The sequence below is a fragment of the Gavialis gangeticus genome, unplaced genomic scaffold (assembly GCF_001723915.1).
Source record: "Gavialis gangeticus isolate Ggan-Ray unplaced genomic scaffold, GavGan_comp1, whole genome shotgun sequence".
In the NCBI taxonomy this organism is placed as follows: Eukaryota; Metazoa; Chordata; order Crocodylia; family Gavialidae; genus Gavialis; species Gavialis gangeticus.
In genome coordinates, this window is record NW_017729011.1 from 14,297,837 (window position 1) to 14,312,990 (window position 15,154).

A 15,154-nucleotide genomic window follows, 5' to 3' on the forward strand; every position below is an offset into this window, starting at 1 on the left:
TAACACACTAGAGAACACCAGGGACCAAGACAATGGCAACAAGACTCTGGCGAACAAGCTTAAATAGAGTCGGCTTTAATCCTCCTCCTGGTTCACTCACGTCCATCAAGAACCAGTGCAGGTGACAGATGAGCCTGGCAGAGCATCACCCAAGGAAAGCATAACCCTGAGCTACAGTCAGCTGAGACAGCTTCTGCCCTTCTGGCCTGTGCTCCATCCTCTTTGGAAATCTGTGCCCTCATAGGCATTTCCTTGGCACCCGTCTCCTTAGCATCTCATCTCCTTTCCACCAAAGCACCTATGGTGACAGCTGTATCTGTCCAGGGTGAAGAGAAGGAGGTGATTCTGCTGGAACAGGAGAAGGACCTGACCACATACACCGATGTCCAAACAAGCACTACAAGAATAATACTACACAGCAGCTCTGATGGATCCCCGCAGCCAGGCAGCCTCCTGGGAATGGTTGGGCCCTGCACAATTCAGACCCGTCCTGCTCATCCAGGCAGACTCCACAAGGAGGTAGGGAGTGAGAAGTAGTAGCCTGCAAAGGACTAGTCCAAAAGTATCACTGCTCAGCAGAGAGATCTCGCAGGCATCTGGAGAGCCCAGCATGGTCCTTGGTGCAAAGTCTTGCTGGAGCATGTCCCTGTGAATGGAGGCGATGCACCAAGGCCCATACCCGCTTTCGGTCGGTGGCTGCAGCTGCACCTCTCAGCTGGGAACCAGTGGAGTCTGCTGCTGGGCAGAGTGGCCCACAACGCTCCCTTTGTCAGGCTCAAGGAACAGGAAGCCTCCCTGGGAAAGGAAGCGAGAGCCCTGTGTTATTGATGCAGGCAGGGGTAATCACTGCCTGCAAGGGACAGACAGCCCAGCTCCTGTTTGCTAGTGCAGTGACACTCAACACTCACTGGCCCGTGTCCCACCGGAAGCCGATTCCCCTTGTGCCTCTGCCAGATGGTTGGGCAGTGGCTCTCCCTCCTGCTACCTCTGCAGAGGCTGCTGACTAAATGAAGAGGGTGTTGTGAATGGCCCTGGGGACTGAGCTATCTTCTCCTCCCAAAAAGGTCCATCCAGTGCAGGCTGAGGCCTGGTGCTGGGACTGGCATGGAGAAGACTGGCTGTGATAGTGGAGAGGGGCTCTGTAATCCTAAATACATGGTCACCACCTGCAGCTGCTTTAAGCCAAGCATTGCTAAGAAGACGGTGGGAGTGAAGGAAACAAGCTGCCTTCTCTCTGAGCTCTTCCCCCCAGAGGCAGCACATCCAGGCCAGAGGCTCCACCGTCCTGCATGTCATTTGGCTCACTGGAGATGCAGACCGGGTCACTTAACACATGTGGGTGTGAAACATTATCCCTTCTGTTTCTCTGGTGCCCTTCAACCCCAAGGCTCTCACACCAGACCCAGGAACTTGCAGCCACCTCTGGGGAGGAGTGTGCTGGCCAGCTCACAGCAGGCCCAGGAGAAAAGAGGGGACCTGCTGGCTTGTTAAACCCCCACCCCGCCTGCCGGACCTGCCAAATGTGCCCTGCCAAAATAAAGCCAGGCTATTTTTTTCTTGTTTTCAACTCCTGCCCTGTTGCTTTGCTCCCAGTCCAGGCCCTCGGTGCTAAGCTCCTGCCTAGAGACTTGTTTTCTTGCCAGCGCAAAAAATCCCAGACAGCAGGACTGTTTTGGAGCCTCTGAGAGAGGATTAACTCTAGCAATGCTGGGCTGAAGCAGAGAGAGCAGAGGCTGTTCCCAGGGCGGCTCCTCCTCCCAGCATCAAGTGCTGATCTCACACTCATAACACAGCACAGGCCACGTGGCGCAGCCCCCTGCCATCTTAGCAGTGGGAAGAGCAGCCTGAGGCAGAAGGGTCCTTTGAGATGGAGGGGCTTTGCAGGCAACTGCTAGTGAACCCCCTGTGCGCCAGAGGAAATAGCGTATATCATCCCTGTAGTGCAGACGGGAAAATCGAGGCACATAGTGTTAGTGTAACTTGCCCGAGTTCACGCAGCATAACAACAGCCACCAGGATGCTCAGGCCCCTCTGCCCCTACACACAGGGGTGTATAAAACTCTTGATAATGTGACCCCTCCCAGGGTTTGCCCCTGAGCCTGCACACACCTCTTCCCACAGCTGCAGCCAAAGGCAGCTTCTTGCTGCTTTACCCGTCCCATTGCTGGGGGTGACAAGACATCAGAAGCAAGGAGACAGGGCCCAGGCTCACCCTCTGGGTGCTCCTACACCTTTCTCTTCCTGCTGACAGCCTGACACAGCTACTGTCCCAAACAGACTGCAAAGGCCATGTAGTCAGGGACTGGGGGGCCCAAGTTACTCATCTCCCACCGACTTCCTGCCTGCTTGTGGGATTTCCATCTGAACAAACAGGGGTGGCCCTAACCCAATGGAAGGGGTTGGGGTGTGAGGCTACACAAGGTGCCCTAAGATCCACGGGGAGGCAGGGACAGGAGGGAAAAGGTTTTAAAGGGAGATTCAGACATGTCACAACACCGGATTTCAGGACAACACTGAAACCAGCATCAAAGGCAGCCGAGCCCATGCTACATGGACCCACAGCACGTGTGTCCACATGTTCAAACCTGTGCTCCACAGCTGCTCCTGGACCACGCTTACCAGGCAATGTCAGAGCTCATCTCTGGCGGCTGAGCGGAACGAGTGGCCGGCATGGCCTCGGGAGTGCTTCAGCGTCTTCTGCGAGCCGCTCCAGTCCGTCTTCCGGGAGTCGTCATCCCAGATGGTGGAGGTCTCCGTGTCGCTGAGCCACTGGGCGTCCCCAGTGTAGTGAGTGGGCTGCACCAGCAGGGGATGCACTGAGTACACCGCCAGGTCTCGCCTGGCAAAATGCTTCTTGTAATCCTGGCTGTACAAGGCAGAGTGGAAAAAATACCATTTTCAGTGGAACGCCAGGGGGCTGGGGGTGTGCAGCATGGGGGGCAGCAGGACCCACCAATGCCACCCACCACCTAGGGGGATGCTCAGACACGGGGTGCCCCGGACCCAGTGCAGGGATGGAGCCAGTTTGTTTTCCGCTGGAGGCCTGAAGCCAAGAGCTCCAGGAGAGAAGGCGGCTCCAGGGGAGCATGGAGGTGAGAGGAACGTGCCCGCAGCTCTGATGAAACGTCTCAGACCACAGCCAATGCACTTTGCTTGGCTCAGGCAACTTGTTTTTCCAAGTCCAGGCAAGAGGAGAACCAGGCGTTTCTCAGGCTCCTTGTTAGAGTGCAGCAAACAAGGATTCCCACGATGAGCTCACCCGGCAGACTGCTGGCACTCAGCGCAGAGCAGGAGGTGACACTGTGCAGGCAGCATCCAGCCTCCTCCTCCATGGGCTCCTCTGCTGGGAGCACCCAGGACCCTGCCCTGTGTCTCAGCACTCCAGCTCTCAGCATCCCTGACTGCCCAGAGCAGGGAGTGACTCTGGAGACTGTTCTCCACACCCAGGTCACCCCTATCGCATCTGTCTCCTGTGACCCAGACCACTGGCCCAGGGCCAAGGGGGTTGTGCTGAGGCTACTGAAGCTAACACGGCACCTGGAGGGGCTCCTGGCTCACACCCTCCCATCAGTCTGTCTATCCATCTTCTTCTTCCACCCCTCCCTTTACTCTCTGCATCCCACCTCACCCTCAGCCTTTCCCATTCCCTCCCACACCTGCCTCCTGCCACCTGATCGGGCTCTGGGACGTCTACACTGGGGAAAAGGCCCTGCCAGCCACACAGCTGCAGGCCTGGGGCTGGAAAGCATGTGGGGCTGCAGAAGATGCAAATCACATGCACAGTCTGGGGTGGCTGGGAAAGCTCAGCTGCCTGGGCAGAGAAACAGTGGCTAATCTCTGTGGTTGGATACTGCAGGGCACCCGCAGCTCATCTCCCTGCAACAGGCAAGTTAGCAGCCTCATCCTCACACCATGTGTGTGCAAAGGGGATCAGGACTGTCCTGGCTGGGCATAATGCACACAGACCCAGCCTCTGCTCAGGAATCCCTGTTCTCCCCATCTGATCACAGCCACAGAGCGACTTATCAACTGCACCATGAGAACAACCCAGACACTAGCAACCTGATCTGGGGGAGAGAAGACCCAGCTGGGTCCATAAGGAGCGCAGGGGAGGCCAGTGGTGCTGTTGGGTATATAAATGTATATAGATGCTCCTCCCACTAAAGACCACCCCCCCACACTCATTCCACACCAGCACCATGCTCAGCTGGCAACAAATCTCTATTCCTCCTCTCCCCCCGGAGCCTGCTGATGACTATTTTCCAGAGGCCAAAGCCCAGCCGTGTCTGTGGGGGATGAGCTAATGGTAACAGATGTTTTCCTTCAGCATGTGGAAGCTGGGGGGGGTGGGGGGAAATGCATGTTCCTTCACTTCCAAGGAACCAAGGTCTGAGGGGCCCAGTGCAGCAAAGCAGGCAAGGGAGGAGGATTGCAGGCCCTGGGCTAGAAACCCAATCCCACCACCTTCCAGAGGGGGCTGCATGAAGCAAGGCCCCAGCTCTGGACTCTTGCAGTCCATTCCCCCCAGGGCCATGGAGCCCCTCTTACTTTGGGTGCTTGTCGTACATGATGGGCAGGAACTCATCCACGGGCAGCATTTTGCCCAGGGGCTTGGCGTTGATCAGCTTCTGGGCTCCCTGCTGGGAGATGATGTAGGCCAGGGTCCAATAGGAATATGACGGCACCACCAGGTTTCTCACGTCCTCCACCGGCTCCTCATCCTCAGACTGCACCTGCTTCCTGCCCAGGTAGCTACAAAGGCAGACAGACCCCCCCTTCAGCAAGAGGGAAGGAGCCAGGCCCTCAGCAACCCCAGGAGACATGTGTGCAGGTGGCTTCAGGGGCTGGGAGTGGGACTCAGACTCCCTGCAAGCTGCCAGCTCCCACCCAGTGACTAGAAGTTGCTCCCACCTGATGGCCATTGAATAGTGTATGTGACATAAATGTTTTGTGCTCTCACATCACCCAACACCCCACTGAAAGCAGCACTATAGGCCCCTGTGTAGACCTGGCCAAGGACCAGCAAGCACCACCCATGCCCTCTCAGGGGTCCTGCCCAAAGGTGAAGCAGCACAGCTCCATGCCCAGGGCAGCACTGGCTCCCACTGTGCTGATTACCATGGAGTGATCAGCTGCTGCCACCACAAAGACAGTGCCCAGAGCTGCTTCTCTGTACCCCATCTCCCCCCAGTTAAGCTACTGGTCCTGCCAGCCCTGTGTCTGGCAGCTGGGAGTAGCATACTGTTTCGCTAGGCAGGCTGCCCCCTTTCTGTGGCTGCAGGGAGACCATCACTGCCCCAAGCAGCAGTGCTTATGCAGCCCTCGAATCTGCGGTGCATGTGTTACAGATGGGAGTCCCTCCACCCAGGGACTGGGACACTGCACTGGGACACTCACTGCTGGAAATGCAACAGCAGCAGGCATCAGAAGGAGCCCACAGGGGAAGGGGGCCAGGGAATCAGGGAGGGAGCCCCAGTAGGGTGGTGGCTTGGGCTGGGCCCTGTGTGCAGCTCTACTCCTGCCCCTTGCTGCAAGACCAGGTCAACATACATCAGGTCCCAGTCCAGCTTTGCCCACTCCAGCTCTCCCATAAGCCTCTGCAGCCGCTGCTTGAAGTAGCCCTCAAAGCGCACGTCGTCTTCAAACACGACCGCCGTCCCCAGCCCCCGTGCCACGATCTGTGGAGAGCAGGAGTAGCTATTGATACGGTCCTGCCGTCTTGGTTCCTTACTGCCCAGCCAGGCCACAGTTGACCCCAGCATGCACCCAGGCTGGGAGCAGATGGGGGAGCCTCTTCCAACAAGAAGCTCACGGTGCAAGAGGCCTCCCAGAAGTGACACAATGAGAAAACTGTGCTCTCCCCTAGGGCTGGCCCTGACAGCAGACTGCTCTGGCCAGGAGCAGGTTCCCAGGTTATCAAGTGGCTCAGGCAGCAGACAAGGACTCAGCATCTGAGTGCCAGCTCCAGCTCTGCCACTGAGCTGCTAGGGGACCCCAGACCAGTTGCCTCCTTTCTCTGTGCCTCAGTTTCCCCTCCTGCCTTCTCTTGCCCATGTAGATTGTAGAGCTGCCAAGGCAAGGCCTGTCCCCAGTGGTGAGCAGCATCTAGCACTAATCTAATCCAACCCAGCTCCTCCCTGCCCCATTTACCACTTTACCCAGCCCTGGGGTCATACCTCCTTCCAGATGTAGTAATGGCTGAGGAAGCAGCCAACCTCCCCCTTGGTGAGCGTCCTGCCAGAGAATGGATCGTAGTATCCTGGGAGCAGGTCCACACCCAGCTTCTTAATGTCACTGCTGTTCAGGGCACTGGAGGAAAGAGACAAAGCAGGGAGCAGGCTGGAGGGGACAATATCACCGCAGCCTGGGAATCCCTCCTCCCCAACACGGAGCCTATATCTTCCACCTGCCCTTGCCCTAGTCAAGTCCCAGTACTTCTGCCTCCAGCACAGCCCTGTGCAGTAACCTCTAGGACCCATATGGGTTCTTTTGAACCTGGAACATCCCCCAGATGCCCTGAAAGCCTGCCACAGGATGAGCCAGGTCTGGTGGATGTGGAGCTCTCCACCCACACTGTGCATAGCACAGTCCACAGCAACAGGCAGAGGGTTGGGGGCTGTGTGGGGGTGTGAGGCTGGGCACTACACCAGGCCCTAGGTATAGCATCAGCTGCTGACTGTTCTTACTGCCACTGCTCCTTGTCAGTCACCAGACCCTTGCTAATGAGAATAGATGATGCTGTGCCACCTTTCTGCTGTGCCTCTCATTTCCCTGCTGAATCTATTAATGAGCCTCCACCTCACTACTTCATCAAGAGGGCTGAGATCCAGGAACAAGAAACCAATGTGCAGTCAGGGGCCCAGACTAGCTGCCCACCCCCTCAGCTCAGGGATGGCTCTACTCCCACCCAAGCTAGGGAAAGACCTGCAGTGTTCACGTGGGGCAAACAATAGAGCAGTCACCTCCCATCCACGGCCTCCACCACCAATGGCTCCACTTCCAGCTCCAGCAGGGCACTCAGCATCCGCTGGCGCCGATCCGGCCGTCGTGCCAAGTTGATCAGGAAAATCTACAAAAGAACCAGATGTTGCAGAACCTGGGGCCCAGGGGCAGGGAGAACGTGCATCCTCAACTCACTAGCAGGGGCAGCATGGCACCACAAGAGGTCCTGCCCTATGGGAATCTACCAGACAGCAAGGGGGCAAACCATTGTGACTGAAGGGAATGGGTTCAGCTGGGATGCAGTGGGCACACTCAGCTCCACCCAGCTGGGTGCAGAGCAGGAAGGCAGCCCTAGCCCCATGGCTATGCACATACTGCAAAAACGGCCTGAGTCCTCCACTGGGAGGATGATTGGATGCATCCTCCAAGAGAGCAGCCCAAAGGGCGGTGGTCCCATCTCATGGGATAGGTCAGCATCTCTGCTGATCACTACTCCATGTCTACAGTCTAGCCAATTCTGTACTGGTTAAAGCATGCTGTTGCTGTGGCCATGGGCTGCCATGCAGAGGGTGTCCTCCTCTCAACAGAGGCCACAGGGACAGAACAATTCACCAGGGGTGGGGGCACCTCGCATCACCCCTTAGTGTCTCCTCCAGTCAGCCCAGTACTGAGAGACTCCAGAAGCCACAGGGAGGTGGAGGGACACCAGCAGCTGCATGGAGAAGAGAATCATAAAGAAAAACATACGTTCTCTCCCTGCATCCCAGAAACATACCTCATCAAAGCCCATTTTACTGAGGAGCTTGGGTCTCGTGTAAATATGATCGGAGCGGGACATTGGGGGACCATCCACTGCAAGAGACAGAGCACAGGGCTGAACTGCCATGAACATCATGCCCAGTTGGCCTACATACAATGAGCACCCTCACCTACTGCTTCCTCAGAGACCAGAGCTGGGGAGCCATTTGTCTGGGTGAGCTGCACCTGTTCACATCCAGATGCCAGGTGAGGAATCCCAGGTGGAAGACCTGCACAACCCCCTGCATTCTCCATGCAGCAGGGCTCATTCCTGGTGCTCTTACCCATGGCTTCCTGGATGAGGTGCACAAAGTTGATGCGTTCATCCTCCAGCGTCTGATGAGACTTCACTGGGACATTGATGTAGCCAAACCGCTCCTGGTTGCACACATACACCTCAATGTCTGCAAGGCAGCAGGAGACAGGAGGTAACCTTAGGGCTGCGCAGCTCCAGCACCTGCACCTGATTCCTACCCAAAAGCTCCCTACACCCACCTTCCCTCCCTCCCTAGTGCCCAGGATCTCACTACTTCTCCAAGCTCCCCTTCCTGTCCTCTACCCATGACCCCACCTTGGGCAGAGGGGCCATTTGAGAAAGTGAGGCAGGCGGAGGTTCCTTGAGGAACCTTCTATCTCGCGTTCATCCAGCATAACAAAGGGGCCAACTTGAGTTGTGTAGCAAACTGTGAAGCAGCCCCTGGGTGCAAGATACACCCAGAGCGAACACAGGTGGCTGCTGAGCCCTAGCCCTTTCCCTCTCGAGCTGTCTGCCCTGTTCTCCAGCACTCACCCGCTGCTTGGCAGGAGTAGGCAAAGACGATGATGTCATCAAAGGCCCAGGTGTAGTTGGGATGGGGTGGGTGGAAGGCAAGCTTGGCGGTGCCGTCTTTCCGCAGGTCGATCAGGAAGGTGGCGTACACCATGGGCACGGCAAAGCAGCCCAGGCGCTGGCGGTTCTTGGTGGGGAAGTAGTCCGCTGTCCTGCGGTAGTAACCCTGTGGAGCACATGCCATCCCGTAACTCCCACTGACCAGACTACGAGGGGTGCCAGGACAGAGCAAGCAGGACCTGCCATCCTCCACAGTAGCCTGCTATCCCCTGCACACCCAGCACTGAGGCTGCCCTCTGCAATGCCCCCCCAGGCAGAAAGCAACTAGTGCAGAGACCCACTTAGCAGCGGTGCACAGCCCATGGCATTGAGGTCTAGCAGAGAGAGCAGTTCCCCCAGGGCTCTGTGCCTTTCTAAGTTTTCCTGGCCCTACCTTGCCCCCTCTGTCACCCAAGATGTGAAGCACTCAGAGGAGACTCTCCTGCCTGGTTGAGCCCAGCACATGGTCTACCATACAGGTAAGCACCAGCTGGGCCCAAGAAGGAAGGAAAGGTGTCTTCCCTGTCCCTGACTGGGCTCCAGGGCCTGTAGCAGACCGGGAGCCATACAGCAGAGACAGGCTGTGTTCGATTCCACTGAGCAATTTTAGGAGATAGGAGAGCCAGCGGTGAATCGGCAGCTGCCTGATAATACACTCTGGAAATTCTAGGTTGAGAAGCAGCCTGGAGCTGACTTACTGACTTGGCTATGAGCCCCTGGGCTTGGTAGCCCCCTGGGGCAAAAGGGGCTCCCAACAGGGCCGAGGAAGTGCTTGCAGAGGGGCTCCACACATCACCCTCTCGAAGCAGCCACCAGCCTCAGACCAAGCACCTAAGCACCACCTTGACAGGTGTGATGGATCCACAGCTGTGGCCCAACCCTGCCTTTCCTCTTCAGGCAAGTAATCTGTGACCTCAGAGGAAGCTTGGTGTGAGGAAAGACAGAGCACAGATTGAGCCAGCACCTCAGGATTTGGCCCTTGGGTCAGAGACATCTCTTGGCTGTGGTGAAGGGAGAGGAAACCTTCCCCCCTGCCCATCCCAGCTGCACCTAGAACCACAGGACTGTGGCACCCCTTGGGGGACATAAGCCTCTTGGGCATGAGCCACAGCAGCAGCTGGGCTGAGTGACAGGACACCCCCCGCCCCGGCACAGGGGGTGCCCCGGCCTGCTCCAGCAGCTCACCTGAGGGGTTATCCCACACCAGAAGTTGGAGTAGTAGGTCTGGGAGTCCAGCATCGGTGCAATCACCGATTTGTTCTGGGCGATCAAGAACTTCAGGGTCTGGTTGTTTGTCAGGACACTGTCAGTATCTGCAAACTAGGGGTGGAAATACAGCTGGCTTAGAAGGAGCGGTGCACTGAAAGCTGGCCCTGTGTCCACCAGACCCACGACAATGCCCCACAGATAGAAAACACCTCGGCAGGGGCTGGTTCCCTACAGCCTCCAGCAGGAAGTGCTCCCACACTGTGATGCCCTGCTATGGCAGTCAGAGCTCCAGGCCACCCCAGGCATCTTCAGTGTTTTTCTGCATCCTTCACAACTACCCTTCACCCAGGGAGTGAAACACATGGAGTTATCCAGGCTGCACTCGCAGACATGCTGACATGGGCTAGCAGAGCACAAGGGGAATGAGGTGATCTCTGGAGACCCCAGCCCAAACCATAAAGCTTGAGCTAGGAGGAAGAAGACAAGCTCTATTATTAAGTCCTTTAAATGGTGGAGAGTGCAGCCTGAGACTCAGCCGCTGACAGGCATGTTGCCCTGGCCCAGCAGGACAAACCAGGAGGACTTCCCCATTTCCAGCTTCCCAAACTGGTCTGGCTCCCCAGGCTTGGCTGCCAGGGAGGGTCCCGCTTGGCTCAGTTTCCAAGCTCTTACCAGAATGTAGTCAGCCCACTGCTCCCGCGCAAAGCTCAGAGCCTCCTGTTTCAGCTTCATGAGGTTTTCGTAGCGCTCATTTGTCCAGTGCTTGGGGCCCAGTTCATTGGGGTATGAGCTGCAGCAGGCAAACAAAGAGATACTAGCCTGCCTCAGGCTACAAACATACACACTAGATGAAGAAGCCTGCCTGAGAGCTGTGTCAGCTTAGCCTGGGGCAGGGTAGTTTGGCCTGGACCCAAAGCCCACATTAAAGCTGGGCTTGCTTAGCTTTGAGGAAGCCGGGGGTGGGCCCATCCAGGTCACACTCCCCACGGTCAGCCCAACCTGCGCTGGCACATTCTGCTCGCTGCCCCTGTGTGCAGGGTGGATCAGTGCTGCCTGAACAGTCTCTTGTGGGGATGGGAGAAACATGACACTGCCTTAGTGATGTTGGCTTGGGACTGGATCGGGAGCAGGCCGCTACCCCAGCACATTCCAAGCCAGGACGCTGGAGAGAAACAGACCCTCCCTGTCTGCATCTGTGTGCAGGGCCCCTCGCTCCATCTGTGCATGCATGTCTCTCGCCCTGGGGGAGCTCTCTGTGCAGTCAGCTTAGGCATCTGCACACGCCTGCTTCCTTGTGCCACCAAACAGCTTGTGATCCTGGCAAGGTCCTAGAAGAGAACCATGCCCAGCTCACCTGGTATAAAATATCTGTGCGCCCTGGGTCAGAAGCACTGCGGGGTGGAAGGGGCTGACATACGCATTTCTGCACAAGGAGTGCCATGCCCCAAATCCACAGCTCAAAGCACAAAGGTACATGGAAGGAAATTGCAGTGGGGAGGTCTGGAGCAGAGCACCAGGAGGGGGCCAGGGATTCTTGGGTTTTGTTCCAACTCTGACCGACTCCCTCACAGCCTTGGATGAATCACTTGCCAACTCCATGCCTCAGTTTCCCTGTCCTTGAGACAGACCACAAAAGATGCTCTGCTAGAAACCATCGCTGATGCAAGGCCTCTGGCAGCCTTGTGCCTCACCTGGGCTCCTCCACTGCCCTCCACTTGACATGGCGGTAGTGCTTCTCCGTGGCCACCAGCCACTCCCTCAGGATCTCTGTCGTGTTGTCTATGTTGTGATCTGTCACACACCTGAGAAACCAGAGTGCAGAGGAGATGTTGGCTCCTTTCCTTTTCCCCATCACCCCCCTGCAGCTCAAGTCTCTCAGTCCCTTGTCCAAACTCAGCAATGGGGCTCCCAGTCCTATGAAACTGGAATGAAGCTGCAGTAGTAGTCACCAAGGAGTGCTCCCTCCCCAAGCACAACTGTATAACTCCCTCCCACCTAAAGCCTGCATCTCCGGACAGCAGTGGAGAGGTACTGTATGATCAAGGATGCCAAGTAGGGTGCAGGGCCAAATGAACAAAACTGAACGTGGGTGTCTCACGCAAGTGTGATGGGGTGTGGGATGAGGATGGAGCCCTTGACAGTATGTAGTACCAGCCGAGATCAGACCAAAGGGCAGGCAAGTCCATGTCCAGTTCCTGAAGGCAGGCAGTGCCACATGCTTTATGGAAGAGGTAATTAACCACCAGTCCACGGGGGAAGCTTCCTCCTGCCCCCCATCCAAGTGTGGTTGGTTTCTGCCCTGCACAAGGCAGGTTTAAATCACGTGCTGTCTTAAGCCATCTAATGTAACTGTGCATATTCTCATGAAGAGGCAGATAAAGTGTTCGTGCTCAGAGGGGGACATCATCCTGGGACTGACTGAGACCCCCACCCAGCATGCATGTGCAGCAGTAGCCTGGAAATCATTGGACAGTAAAGACAAGGTACGGGAAGAAGACTCTGTGGCCCAGAAGGCCCCCTCTGCTCCCATGTTCCTAGGAGGAGATGCCTTCAGGGCACTGCCAAACCTGTCTGCCTGTCCTGCAGTCTGTGGACAATGCCCTGCTGAGAAATGCTGCCCTGGCTGAGGAACTGGTTCTCAGCTCTGCTTTATTATAAGCACATCGGGGCACTCGTCCAAAACTACTCAGTGGGGGCAGGGGGGAAGCAGTCAACACAGCTGGGTTCTCATGCCCGCCCCAGGGACACGGCATTTAACCTCTGAGTGCCTTTACTCCCCCGGCCTGTACAATGAGGATGATACCCTCTCTGTAAAAGGCACCGAGACCTTTACAAGTCAAAAGTAACACACTTGTTTGCGTGCTGTCAAACACCGTCATACCAGGCCAAGTGTACCGCCAATGTAACTACTGATGTCAAGGATAAATTTAGAACAAAATGTTTATACCCAGGCACAGAAGAGCTAAACAACCTTCCAGACTTTGCCCACAGCTAAGGCAGGATGCTGCCACTTCAGAAGACAAGCACAAACCTCTCACATGGCTCTGGCCCTGGGCTATACACATACGTGCCAAGCCGAGAGGCTGACAGCAGCAGGCAGAGGCAGTGGGAACTAGCTGGAAATCGAACATGTAATTTTAAACAATCGAGATTCTGCTGCCAGGAGGGGGATTGCACAGGGATTGCTTCTGCCCAATTGCAGCCCTGCTGGCTGGGTTACGGAGGTCACGAGCTGACCTCACTGTGCCAGGACAGCCACAGGCTCATTTGTCTTCAGGCCCGATTCTTCCTAACATGGCATTAGCCGATCGCACACTTTCACTTTTCTGTCCCTATCTGTCTGCTTTCTCCCCACCAGAACCCGCCCACTTCCATCCGCTTGCATGTGGTCTGGAGAGACACGTAAGCACATGTGTGTACGGTCTCTGCAAATGCACACTGGACCTTCCGGCCTGCAGGGCGTCACCAGATCCCAACACACGCAGAGGGAGAAGCACGGACCCTCTGAACCATGCAGCCCTGGGTGACAGCAAACACTGCAACACTGAGCTAGAAGAAGGGATCCTACACCCAGTGGGCTGCAGATTGCTGTTCAAGTCCCAGACAGAACTGGCTGATGCACAGACTACCTCCAGTCTCCTTTCCCTCATTTTGCTCTGTGCCTCCCCCTGGTGCCAGGCCCACGACCGTGTTGGCTGGAAAGAGCTCAGCAGGGCATCCTGTTTCAGCTGAAAATGGTGCATGTAGCTTCTGGGATCCAGATAAAAGTATCTGTCTCTCCCAGTTCCAGGAGTGATCCAGCATCCAGCACCCCAAGATCCCAGCCCCCAATCCACCAGCGCAGCCATGGGAGCTCACAGAACTGCCACACACATGCCTGGCCCCGGGAGATGAATGGGGACCTCACATTGATAATGCTTTCAGTGGCAACATATCACAGAGACCCCCAGCAGTGCTGCCATTAAAGAATGCCACATCAGATGGAAAGAGTAGTTTGGCTGAATCAGCAAAGCTGGGCTGCATATGACCCCATTCTCTGCTGTGGCCCCTGATGGGACAGGGGCTGAAGCAGCTCCCCAAGGGGCAACGTCTGGAGCAACTCCTGCTTGGTCAGGCTGGATCGAAGGTAACTGAGAGCTCTCCCCAGCCCATGCTTCTACCCCACTCCCGACAGCACCCACTGCTGCGAGAGGCTCCCTCCCTCCTTCCCTCCGTTGCTCTGTGCCACGATGCGGGGGATCCCGGAAACGGAGACACAAATTCCATGAGAAATGTTGAGTATCTGAACCAGAAAACTGTAAGAGGTGAGCAGGCAGCCAGTGCAGCGCACACAGCAGCCTGGACTGCTGGCTCCCACCTAGGCTCGAGATCTCCAGCCAGGCATGTCAGCTGCAAACAGACGCACAGATGGCAAACAAATCAGATGCTCTTTAAAAGCATTATGCCATGGGGGTAATGTTTCCTACAAGCTCAGGCAAGAGGCTGTAAAATGTGTCTGCAGTGGCTGTGAGGAGCAGATGGAACAGGAATCCCGGCTCCAGGCACCAGCATCTCACTGAACCCCAGAGGGGCTCTGCCAAGGCGCTGAGCCCTTGGGAGGTAGGGGCCGGGAGGAGAACGGCCATGTGCTGGGTGGGAGAAACCCCTTCAGATGAGGGGAAAAATGTCCTTTCGAAGACTTAGGGCTGCCCTCTGCTCTGCTGTGCCTCCTGTCCACAGTGCCTGGAACTTAGTGGGGGGCTCAGGGGTCTTTTCCCACCCTGGCAGCCACCTACCCCACCTCCCTACAGAGAGGGGACAGGGGAGAGAAAGAGCTGCTGTTAGGGAGTGGGAAAACAGCCCTCTCCGCTTTGTTGCACCCATCCTGCAAGAGCATGTTCCCTGTCCCCTATGCCTATGCCCAGCTCCACCCCCTGTGTGTTTGCTGCCCTGCCTCACCCTGGCATCCCCCCAGGTCCCTCTGCGCTAATGCCCCTCCGCAAGGGCCAGGAGTGGGAGCTGTCCTTACCAGATGGAGATGCGCTCCTTGGGGTAGTCCAAGCGCTCCAGAGCCCCCAGATAATGGGGCAACGAGTGCTCCGAGTTGCGGGCCAGGATGGCGATCACCACGGTGGGCAGCTCCTGCTGCTGTCCAGCTGGGCTCCCGCTGACCCCTTCCTCCCTGGGGGATCCCCCCAGCCCGAGGGCCAAGCCCCCCAGCAGCAGGGGCAGGGCGCAGCGGAGCAGAGCAGCTGCTGCAAGGCTCATGTCGGGAGGGCGCGGCTCCAGGAGAGGGCAGCAGCCAGGGATCAGGGATGGGAGCTGGGAGTGGGGCGGGGAAGGGGGCGGAGGAGGGGG

The 15,154-nt window shown here is 56.8% G+C and overlaps 1 protein-coding gene across 1 annotated transcript; it reads right to left on the reverse strand.

Annotated features, from left to right (window-relative positions):
* Positions 1–54: 54 nt before the first annotated feature.
* Positions 55–15,112, reverse strand: CERCAM (cerebral endothelial cell adhesion molecule). Its single transcript, XM_019510558.1, has 13 exons — positions 14,826–15,112; positions 11,509–11,619; positions 10,490–10,607; positions 9,794–9,928; positions 8,531–8,735; positions 8,025–8,144; positions 7,718–7,794; positions 6,963–7,069; positions 6,177–6,309; positions 5,551–5,678; positions 4,549–4,752; positions 2,620–2,866; positions 55–795 (listed from the first exon to the last, which is right to left on the reverse strand). The coding sequence occupies exons 1-12, from the start codon at positions 15,062–15,064 to the stop codon at positions 2,629–2,631; spliced, it is 1,815 nt and encodes a 604-aa protein (XP_019366103.1). The 5' UTR covers positions 15,065–15,112; the 3' UTR covers positions 55–795; positions 2,620–2,628.
* Positions 15,113–15,154: the final 42 nt, after the last annotated feature.

Excerpts from the sequence above, each read along its gene's own strand:
- CERCAM (XM_019510558.1), bottom strand. The coding sequence starts at position 15,064 with ATGAGCCTTGCAGCAGCTGCTCTGCTCCGCTGCGCCCTGCCCCTGCTG. Across the intron at positions 7,795-8,024 it reads CCTCATCCAGGAAGCCATGG|TGGATGGTCCCCCAATGTCC; the intron begins GTAAGAGCACCA and ends TGTCTCTTGCAG. Across the intron at positions 2,867-4,548 it reads ATGTACGACAAGCACCCAAA|CCAGGATTACAAGAAGCATT; the intron begins GTAAGAGGGGCT and ends TGCCTTGTACAG.